Genomic DNA, 11,846 nt, shown 5'->3' on the forward strand with positions numbered 1-11,846 from the left:
ATTATATTTCATTCATTCTGCTGTATATAGCACATACCTTGTACTACAATAGTCTATTCTTATTTTTTGCTTGTACATATTTACATACATACATACATAGCTTTACACTCTCTATATCTTTATCTTATGTTTGTTGTATTGTATTTCTTAATATTTTATACCCATAGGCCCTTATTTAAATCATTGTGTACTGTATTCTATTGTGTTATGGTCTCTGCGTACTGTTGTTGCTGTTTCTGTGTTCTGGATGCTCCTGTCACCCAAACAAATTCCTTGTATGTGCAAACATACTTGGCAATAAATCTCTTTCTGATTCTGATTCTGATAAAATGTCAACCGTAAGAGATTTTTCTATTCCGTGTATTCCGCGGAATGTAAATAAGTAGGCATGGTTAACTCGGCGCTCTGCAAATTAGGCGCTATTCTGAAAAAAACTAATGAATTAATCCACTCGTAACAAATGAACGTATCAAACATTCTTTTGACCTTATTTCAGTCTGTAGTTTAGTGATGCGCTCCAGTCCGGCGCTTCTCTCACCAGCAGTGCTTGTGCAGGGATCTGCGCCAGCATTTAAAAACTCATTCTCAAAACGTATTTTAGAAGTCAGGTTGTTTTGAAAAGCCGTTAATAGTTTTATAAAGTTTAACTTCAGGCGAGCCAAGGTGAAACTTGCGTTGAAATGCGCGATGATGCTCACGAGCGCTTTGATGTGACGCACTTCTACCTCCAGTTTTGGGAGACGCGTGAGTCACCAGAGACTTGCAGTGCAAAAACAAGCCCGAGAATAAACAAACCTAAAGACAGAGAGTCGCAACATACTAAAAATGCTCATCTAATAGAGAGTGAAGAGCGATAAAGACCTACAGTACAAACCCCATGAACACCAGTTTATAACACTAGTCATATACTGTACTCTCATTGTTTGTGCATATTCATACTTTATTGTTATATATGTTGTCTATCTTCCTATTGTATACATATGATATAGCCAGAAGATAAATATGAATAAATATTACATCTGATTATCAGAACTTAATTTGATATCTTTAGTACATTTTCATAACTTGCCTACATTTTAACTATGGTGAGCATTTAAATGAACTGTAATAAATAAATTAGTTTAATCAATCTAAGAAAAATGAGGTTTAAAATATAGAATTATATTTTCATGAAATATATTGTTACCGTGAAATAAAATTACTCATTCCGTGAAATAAATTTTTGGCCATTCCGCCCACCTCTAGCTACCAAGTAAAAATGTTAATTTTTAGCTCTGACATAAATACTAATACATTGTTATTCATCGATTGCATAAAGAGCAACAAAAAATTAAAATAAATATAAAATTAAGTTCATAACAGAATTTTTTATTTACATGGTACACTGTCAGCATTAGTGGAGGAATTCAGTTTGTTATCTTGGAACCAGTTCCAATACATTGTTCTGAGGTAAATCAGATGAGATTCAGGGTTATGTGAATGCACAAGTTTCTGACCCAACTCTTGAATTATCGTATTCCAAGGTTCCGACGATCCTGAATGCTCTCCAGCGCAGTGTGCAGGCGGTTCTGGTGGGGAAAATCCAGATTCAGGACTGGTTCGGGAACGGCATCAAGCGAGCTGCGCTGATGAACAAATGGGTTCTAAAGGAGGTGAACATCGATGAAGATGAACACTGTCTTCTTCAAACAGATGGTTCCTTCCTGTACCTGCTCTGCAAGGATGGTCTTTACAAAGTGGGCTCAGGTTACAGTGGGACTGTCAGGGTGAGGCCACCATCTGTTCATTTGCTTCCCAATGGGAAATACAAAAAAGTTCATTTTTCAGTATAAACATGAAACTGCCCATATTGATTGAATTTCTGTTTATGTAAGTGTAACAATGTTCGTATAAAAGGAGGAAGGAGGCGGGAACCGGCGAACATTAAATCAACTTTTTAATCCAATAAACAAACCACAAAACCAAAGTAAACATACACAAACATAACTAAAACATATAATGTCCAGACCTGGTCCTCTCTAGTCGTGCTTTCCTGTCACTCCTCCTCTTATGCTTCTGGAGCTCCTCCGTGAGAGATGCGAGACCGGTTTAACGCACAACTGACACTCATTATCACTCGTGCCACCGGCCTCGCTTCGTTCTCTCACGGCTCTCGTCTCACCTCCCTCGTCACAGTAAGTTACACATTTTTTTCTCCTGTGGGCTTTTGTAAGATTTGTAATGTCATGGCTGTGTTTTAGTGCTTACTTAGCAGGTTGTTTATGTGTGAACTAATGCAAGGTTTTGATTGCAGGGCCATGTGTACAACTCTACATCACGTATCAGAAACCGTAAGGAGAAGAGGTCATGGCTGGGATTCGCTCAGGTATTTGAATGAGATTATTTCTCTTGAGGGTCTGAGTGTCTGTTTGTATATCATCATTATAGAGCGTTCCCACCACACGCGACTTGCGTGAGTAAATCGCGCTATTCGTGCGAAGTTGGACGCTTGAACATTTTGAGTTTACTCGCTTCATTCGTGCGTGAAATTCACTTCACAACAGATGCAAATTCGTGTCATGGGAGGGGCTTCTGCCAGACAGCTCCAATCTCGTGTGTATATACGTATATATACAGTATATACTGTAGCTCAAATTGAGTAAAGATCATTTTTTTACAATTTACCAGATTGTCCGACCTCCTCACTCACTTTCTTCCAAGCAAGATCCTTTTTATTCCTATTTCGATAAAAGAAGATGTATCGTACAGCTCCGGGTATCCACATACAGCAAAGAAGACTTTGTCCTCCATTGTTGTTTCAGATTTCTGCCTCCGCTCGCTACGTCATAATCACATCACTACTAGAACAAGGTTCTGATTGGTTAAAGCGGCGCGGATTTTCGCCAAAGTTCAGATATTCCAACTTGTGCGATTCACGCAAATCACACGTAACCCGCATCAAACGCCCGAAACGCTCAATTCGGGCCGCAGGATGTCCTATCGTGTCTTTGCATTGACTTAACATGTACATCACTCGCGCTTAACGCTTCATTCGCGTTTGGTGGGAATGCAGCATTAGGATAGTGTGCAGTTTTTGGCTGTGCTATTTGTTTAAACAGTATACCAAACATGTTTAGGGGCCATTCGTGAAAATTTGTTGTGGCACTTTTTCTTTACAGGGTTGTTTGCTCTATCGGGACATGAACAGTCACAGCATGTCGGCCATTAAGATCAATCCAGAGACCCTGGAGCAGGAGGGCACCATCACAATGCCTGGTAAAAACACACATCTGCTGTAGATTACACAATCACTGAATAAAGAAGCATTTGTTCATGTTGTCTCTTCTAAATATGCATTTATGCATTTAATGAGTAGACAGTCCTTTGTATCTGCTTGAACGAGTTAACCACAAGCGTTTTCACTACGAATAAGTGTTCAGATGCTTTTCCAACCACATCCGTTATGGTTAAAAGTTTGAAACATTTGATCTCACAAAACATTTGACCAGATCTATCAAAACGTATCGTAATATTGGGCGTAGCAGGATCACGGCAAGCAGGTCTAGAATAAAATGTCTTTGGTATTCACACTTTGACAATCGTAGATAAAAGCACTTCTGTGAATGTTCCACATTCTCTCATTATTTCATTTACTCTCTCTGTTCTTCAGGTCTTCAAGCAGATGGGCAGAACATTATATTCACCGATGGAGAATATATTAACCAAATTGCAGCCTGCAAAGATGTAAGTTCTTTTATTCATTGACATTGTCACACTAAAGTATTTTCAGATGGACAAAGTCACCTTGTTCCAAAACCAGTGAGCTTCATTAGGATCATGCCTGGTTTCAAAAGTTATTTCTGCTGCCTCCTAAATCGTCTTGGTCAGATTCTAAGGATTACATGTGTCCTCCATGTTGAGTGTAATCCGTAAGCATCAGACTCGGATAAAGCGTTTTTGATACCGAGTCTGTTTATTGAGCTATTATAGACCTGTAACTACAGTAGTAAGATTGTTCTGGTTTTCCTAATAGACTTTTACTGTTTACTTTTACTGTGAAGTTTACTGAAACGTTTGCAGTTATTTGCTGGAGTTTCTATTGGTTGTTTTTCCAACAGGTTGTCTTGTCACTAGGTGATGCACACTGATGTAGCCATCAGCCATCAGGGCAGACTCAGGTTTCCTGACTGCAGTGACAGAGAAATAGATGATAAACATGGCAGAAACACAAAAAACGTTGGCTAACTCCAACATCATCAGCATGCTCTCTCTCAACTGATGTGTTCATCAAAAAGATAACAGAGGATAGCAGAGTCATTAATGCTCCCTTGTGTGTCATAAAAACATGATCAGTGCTTATTTTCTAAAATTGCTTTGATTGTGGCTGTCAGTGGCACCTGATCCCCTTTGTCTTCAGACTTGCTGTATGTGAGTTTGTGTCAAAGCTATGCAGACAGGGGAAGTACTCGCAGGATTAAACCCACTGTCTTGTCGTATGTGGACAGTTCTGTGGGTGTGTTGGGGGGGTTTAAATATTCATGCATCTGCCTTTGAAGATGTATTTTTGCATAACTGAATGAAAGATGATGAGATGAAGAGTGTAGATGTTAATAAAAGAAGTTGTAAGGGTTTGTGTGTGTTTGTGTGTTGTGATGTGATGTGGTCGACTGTAAGTGACATTCACTTTGAAATGCAAACACGCCCTAATCACACCCCCAAAATTGATTCTGTGCAAGGCATTGGAAATGCCAATGAACCAAGTTTTCATTTGAGTTTTTGCAGGCTTTTGTAGGCCCGATTCACATTTCGCGTCTAAAACCGCGCGGAAAACGCGAGCTGCATTGCGTTCTTTTTTTCCAATGCGCCTAGACTTTGCACTCTCACTTTGCTAAGGCCACGATAGCCGTTGAGACGAGGGGGTATAAACAAAGGATATTTGGATTGTATGCACTGAAAATACCTTGCAATAACTCTGCTACTAGATTTAGTTATGCTGTGATCATCTGTGTCTCCATCTTCATTGACCTTGTCTATATTGGCTGGTTGGTTCTTGTCACATGACCTGATTTCAGAAAGCGCATGCGGCTTTCTGAAAAGTCGAGATTTTTTCATCCCGATGCGGCACCAATGCGCCTGAAAAAAAAGAGCGCGACCGCGTTGTCCCCTATTTCCGCACGCCTTCCACGCATCTACATTTAAAATAACAAATATGCGTGTGGAAAAGACTCGAAATGTGAATCGGGCCTTATACGTGATAAAGAGGAAGTGTAGTAGCAGATAGGCATTGCTGTTGTGATTTTAAATATGACAGGGTCATAACATGGGCAATACAGTTGCATATGGAAAAAACAATTTCAATGTCTGCCTTATTTTGCAATTGAGATAAGATACAGTACATCTTAAAAATATGAGCCCAAAATATAAAGGCAGCATGCTCAATATATAATTACAATATTAAATTACTTTTTATAGACAAAAATATAATTGTCTCAACATAGTAATTTATTTCATTAGAAATAAAAAAGGCAGCCAATAATATAGGATTAACTCAAATGAGATAAATCTGCTCTGGTTAACAGAGTCAAATGAATGCCATACAGGTGATGTAAAGACATGGTTTGTGTTTCATCTGAGTTGATTAAAGGAGTAAATGACTGATACAAAAAAACTGTCACCAACCTTGACCTGAGTGTTATTCCGATACTCAATACTCCTGTAGCTCTGCTTGTAGTGATTGTTCTGGGCAGGAGAAAGTGAGTTAGTGAGGTAATAAATGATTGTTTGCATTTTTTCAGGATGGCTTTGTGGTGCGGATCTATGCCACCAGCTCAGACCCAGCACTACAGCAAGAACTGCAGCTCAAACTGGCCAGGAAGTGTCTTCACGCCTGTGGCATCTCTCTCTTTGACCTTGAGAAAGACCTTCATATCATCAGTGAGACAATGCTTTAAAGCTCACATTTATGCATGTATATCACTGCATACATGAACAAATTTGTGGTTTGCGTGCATGTCTTCAGGTACTGGGTTTGATGAGGAAGCAGCCCTGATTGCAGCCGGCCGAGAGTTTGCTTTGATGAAAACAGCATCTGGGAAGGTAAACACCCACCTCTTTATATTCCTCACTCAGTCTATGCCTAAAACATTTGATAGATTACGTTGTAAGCACTACTGTCTTAAATAACCACATTAATGGCCCAGAACTAGAGAGAAAAGCAACTGCATAATTTGATGAATCTCAACAATTCTGTGGTCATATATTACCCCATATCAAAAGAAAAGACTATATGTTTTGCATTAAATCAAGCTTGTGTTAGTGCCTTTAAGATTTTGTAACATTGTGACATTATTTTCATGATAATTAACTGGTAGGTAATTCCCATTACTGCATGTATGTTGTGTGAAAGTTACGGCCCTTGCAAAGGCAGCAGAAGAGCAGGCAGCCTGTAGATCTGCACACATGCCTAAATAACTGGAAGTAATTTGATTATTGTAGCCCTCCAGTTGAGTGCTTAGACTCTTTGACACTCAGTGAGGCCAGATCGAGTGTGTGAGAGGCCGGAGAGAATGCAGCTTGTGTGTATTTACACGTGATCTTACAAATGTTCCGAGGCAGAGTTTCCCACAAGATTTTGTATGACACTGGATGATGTCACATGCTAATTATCATATGTGTATATGTACAGGCCATCTATGTTCATGCTTGTATGTCCAGTCAGTAATAGTGACAGATGTTTGCAAACCTTGTTTTGCACTCATTTATTCATGAGTCAGCTGCTATGCGGTCAATTGTAGATGGCAAAAGAGATGAACTTGCGCTGGATATCCTCATACTAACGGGGCAGTACTGGCGACATTTTTCTACTGAATCAAAGCTAAGGTTTCTCCAAAAAGTCACCATTAATTTGGAGATAAAACGTGAAATTATTAGAATGTAAAAGTATGTTTAAAAACATAAAAGCTGTGTGTGATTAGTTAGTAAAAAAATTTAATCGATTGACATCACTAAAATAAACATGTTAATTAGACAAAATAAATAGTGTCACTCAGTGTTAATTTCGTTAACGAAAACTATGACGAAAAGTATTCGTTAACGACATGTTTTCACTGACGAAAACGAGACGATAACTAAATAAAAATGAATGCATTATAACGAAAACTGTAATAAAAATATACTGACATTTTCGTCAACTAATAAAAACGAGACGAAAATATTCTTGTCCCACCTGGCGGACATCAGATTGCGCGCATGTGCTGCTTATCTCATATAAACGGTAGAGAGAAGTCTCTGGGAGAAGTGGAAGCACAGACATGTATTCTGTGTCTCCACGCGGTTTACAAAGGGTCTTATTTTCCTTCACGATCGCCGGTAAAACGCCGCAAACTTGAAGCGCGACTGCAGGCGAGTCACCCCGAAACACATTACGAAGGCAAGCTCAAAGATTTTTATATGCCTATGTTAACTTAACACGAGCTGCTGCATAACGTGAAATGCAACATAGATTCAGCCAAAAGAAACCAGCGCTGTCCTCTACCGATTATAGAAGTGATGAAGTGAGTCGAACTGTACATTCCAACCAAATATGTAACATGTTTGCCTGACTAAAGAAATGTAATACAATTTATATAATATGTCTTTTTGAAAGCTATTCTCATTCATTGATGTATCAAGCAAAGACAGTGCGTGCACTCTTTCTTCAAAGAGGCATGCCATGAGCCAATAGCCTTTGAGTGTGAGCCGTGTCAGAGCGTTTCATTGGTTGAATGAACACGCCCTACTTAACGAGTCATTTGAGTCAAATGGGATTGAACATGTCGTTCATGGTCTAATACTCTGCGTTCCAGCAATGCATATCTAGTTACTGGAATTTTCTGAAAAATAAAGGTAATGACCTGGTTTAATTTTATTCTAAGGTGAAGTAAATTATGTCAAAACAGTTGAATCTTCGTATGGAACATTTAATTACACCAAGTAAATGATTTAAACCATTTAGATTTTAGTAGACTAAATATAATGTATATTTATTCGACTAAAATGTTTTTCACATTTCGTCGACTAAAACTAGACTAAAACTAAAATGATGGGGTTGACTAAAATGTGACTAAAACTAAATTCAAAAGACTATCACTTAAACTAAATCAAAATTTGCTGTCAAAATTAACAGTGGTGTCACTATACTTGTGCGATTAATCGCAGTTAATCGCGCGAAAAAGGTGTGATTAATTGACCCTTCGCTAAGACCCGCCCTCCTTAGTTACAGTTGCTACGCCTGTCAAGCTTTCACGTCTAGCAAGTGTATTACAGTATGTATGCACCGGTGTCAGACATTCCCAAGGAGATAATTAGTCATTTCATAGCTAAAGCCTATGAAAGATAACATTCTCCCGATTATATTTTTAGTAGCGCACCAGGCTACTGCTCACACGTCTAGGGTTGCAACAACTAATCGATAAAATCGATAATAATCGATAATGAAATTCGTTGTCAACGAATTTCATTATCGATTAGTTGGTCTGTGACGTCACTTGCGAGCTGCGCAGTTATAAATCAAGCGCATCTTCATCCCTTTTAAAATTACCGTTTTAGATGTGTCTCTCTGTGCAGCATGAGCTGCGCAGTTTTAAAGTCAGACGTGTCTCTCCGTGGGTGCGTCTCTTCGTGCAGCGCGAGGTGCGCAGTTTTAAAGTCAGACGTGTCTCTCCGTGCAGCGCGAGGTGCTCAGTTTTAAAGTCACACGTGTCTCTTCGTGCAGCGCGAGGTGCGCAGTTTTAAAGTCAGACGTGTCTCTCCGTGGATGCGTCTCTTCGTGCAGCGCGAGATTCGCAGTTTAAAAGTCACACGTGTCTCTCCATGCTGCACGAGGTGCACAGTTTTAAAGTCACACTTGTCTCTCTGTGCAGCGCGAGGTGCGCAGTTTTAAAGTCACACGTGTCTCTCCGTGCAGCACGAGTATCGCAGATTTAAAGTCACACGTGTCTCTCCGTGGATGCGTCTCTCCGTGCGGCACAAGTTGTGCTGTTTTAAAGTCAGACGTGTCTCTCCGTGCAGCGCGAGGTACGCAGTTTTAAAGTCACACGTGTCTCTCAGTGGATGCGTCTCTCCGTGCGGCACAAGTTGTGCTGTTTTAAAGTCAGACGTGTCTCTCACACTATTGTCAGTTGCTTCTAATATGACACACCTGAATCAACTCACCAGGTGTATTAATTATGGAGATATTCACAACATTTTGGGAGAAGGCTAATGAGTTCAGTTGTGTATACTTTTCCCATATCTGATTTATTTATTATAAGCAAAAGATGCAATTACATCTTATCTGATTAATCGATTAACCGAAAAATAATCGCCCAACTAATCGATTATCAAAATAATTGTTAGTTGCAGCCCTACACACGTCGTGGGTCTAATCTACGCCTTGGACCTGGCAAGAGCCAGAGATGCTGAGCTGAGCCATGCATCATCAACAACACAAACAAATTTCCGTCTTGCCTTTAATCATCTTATTTTACCTTCAAATATATGCATTATGAACAAAGAATCGTCATTATTTCCAAGCAATGATGTGCTGAGTTAGCTAGCTAGCTAACATTAGCGTGCTCTTACCTTGGAGCAAACAGGTGTTTTTGTTAATCCTGTCGACCTCAATCCTGTCGAAGAGCTCGTTCTTTTGACAGCAGCAAGTGTTTAATACAAGAAAGGTTTGACAGAAATTTGGTTTTCCTTGATCGCGTTCCTTTAGGTACGTTAAGCGTTTTTCACGTTAAGCGTTTTAGAATGTCCCACATTTAGTTGTGAATGAGGCCTTCCACACTGCTTGATCCACGTCCGGCATTTCTCCCCTTGGGTTTTAGGTTTCGGGAAGGGACAAAATTCCACCACCCTGTCCAAACTTTTAGGATACTGGCTGTCAGATTTACACAATCCATACGCACAACGCTTTGGCATGTTTCCCTCGCTCGAAAGCTTGACAGACCTCCCGCGCCTAGTTACGATTGCTAAACCACGATTGGCCTGTGGCGGTTTTCGGGCGTGGCTTAGCGAAGGGTCAATTGTGATTAAAAATAATAATCTATTGACAGCCCCAATATATATATATATATGCATGTATGAATGATTGATTTTTTTAATATACAGCTTATTGTTTTCTGTAAAGATTGTGATGTCGTTACAGAAAACAATAAACAATATATTTTTTACATTTTTTCATTCATACATACACTCACACTTTTGCTCATGTAAAAAAAAGCAATCTGCAAACATTAAGCTTTAGCAAGTGATTTTAGAGATTTAAGTAGATAGAATTAAAGTATGAATGAAGTAGCTGCCAAGAGGTGTTGCAAATATGGCTGCCTAGTGCAGTGACCTTCCTTAAAGGGACTTTGGCAATAGTCTTTTAAGCATAAAATTACATAGCACACACTAATCTATTTATCTTTGTGATTACACTAATCAATTTTTGGATCAGTATGTTTTTATGATACTTGAATGCGCAACATCCGTTGACAAGCAGATGGAGTTATAAACATAATTGTCTTTCTTTACACTGATGCAGATCTACTACACCGGAAAGTATCAGAGCCTTGGTATCAAGCAGGGCGGCCCATCAGCTGGGAAGTGGGTGGAGCTTCCAGTCACTAAATCGCCAAAGATCGTTCAGTTCTCAGTGGGCCATGACGGCTCCCACGCCCTGCTGGTGGCAGAGGATGGGAGTGTCTTTTTCACAGGCTCTGCCAGCAAAGGAGAGGATGGAGAATCAAGTATGACATGTATTTCAGTCTTTGTCTTGCATAATTGGTCTGAGATGATAATCTTTTTGTTAGGATGTTGCACACGGATAGTCAACCTCTTGTTATCATTGCTTGTCTTTAGCAAAGAGCAGGAGACAACCAAAACCCTACAAACCCAAAAAGATGATCAAACTCGAGACCAAGACCGCAGTGTACACGGCCTGCAACAACGGCAGCAGCAGTATTGTCACTAAAGACGGAGAGCTCTACATGTTTGGCAAGGATGCTATTTACAGCGACAGTACCAGTAAGTACCACCTGCTTGAGTGCCCCATTAAAGATGCCAGGTGGGAAATGATGGGCTATCATTTAACTGCCTGTAGACCATTTTTCTGTCTATGACCTACTGTATCTAATCTCCTATGAGAGAGATATTTATAGTTTGTTCCTGTTCTACATTCACAAATGGAAAATACAGTATATACAAAATTGCAATTGAATGTTTACATTGAGTTAAAATTGCATGAATATTTATAACATAAAAACTATATTATCAGATATTTGAAGCAGCGCGGCTGTGCTGTGCGCAGTGTGTGACGTTATACGATAGCAACGTGATCTGTAAGCAGGTGAACAAGCTAACATATGGAGCATAGAGCAGTGAACGGCATGGAGCGAGCAACAACATCCGCGATTTAGAGGCATTTTACAACAGCTATGCCAACAAGTTCCTTCGCTGTTTGCAATAAATGCCTAGTAAATGTTCCGAGGGGTGGTGATAAAACTTTGAATTTTACTACAAATTTAATTGAGATTTCATCCCAAAGAGTATATTATAAACTAAACAGTTAATAAGAGATTTTGTTTATATTTATTTTAGGGATGATCGAGACTAGTCGTCTAGTTTAAACGGTACAGCTCCTACTAGTCAACAAAAACTGAAAACAACAGTCAATTACACTAAAAAATTACACACATTGTTATAATTCAGATGACTTTCATTTCATGTTTAGCCTATGTATGTTCTATAAATTAGCTAATATGTGCAGTCTGCTTTATTAGCGGCTTTTTCATTCGCTCTGTGCATGATCAAATGCGTTCTTCTGTAGTCTGCTTGTTCTGTACTTTTTGTCCATTGCTTTC

General features: G+C 39.4%; 1 protein-coding gene across 1 annotated transcript in view; it reads left to right on the top strand.

The window, feature by feature from the left end:
- The window catches only part of LOC130571618 (E3 ubiquitin-protein ligase MYCBP2-like), a 31,102-nt gene extending 19,997 nt beyond the window's left edge, over positions 1 to 11,105 (top strand). The window contains exons 2-9 of the mRNA XM_057362744.1: positions 1,524 to 1,766; positions 2,294 to 2,365; positions 3,159 to 3,255; positions 3,650 to 3,723; positions 5,775 to 5,913; positions 5,999 to 6,075; positions 10,529 to 10,733; positions 10,846 to 11,105. Of these exons, the coding sequence (XP_057218727.1) occupies positions 1,629 to 1,766; positions 2,294 to 2,365; positions 3,159 to 3,255; positions 3,650 to 3,723; positions 5,775 to 5,913; positions 5,999 to 6,075; positions 10,529 to 10,733; positions 10,846 to 11,105 (1,062 nt within the window). The 5' untranslated portion in view covers positions 1,524 to 1,628. The remainder of the gene's footprint in view (positions 1 to 1,523; positions 1,767 to 2,293; positions 2,366 to 3,158; positions 3,256 to 3,649; positions 3,724 to 5,774; positions 5,914 to 5,998; positions 6,076 to 10,528; positions 10,734 to 10,845) is intronic.
- Positions 11,106 to 11,846: the final 741 nt, after the last annotated feature.

This window comes from Triplophysa rosa, linkage group LG20, assembly GCF_024868665.1.
Source record: "Triplophysa rosa linkage group LG20, Trosa_1v2, whole genome shotgun sequence".
Lineage (NCBI taxonomy): Eukaryota > Metazoa > Chordata > Actinopteri > Cypriniformes > Nemacheilidae > Triplophysa > Triplophysa rosa.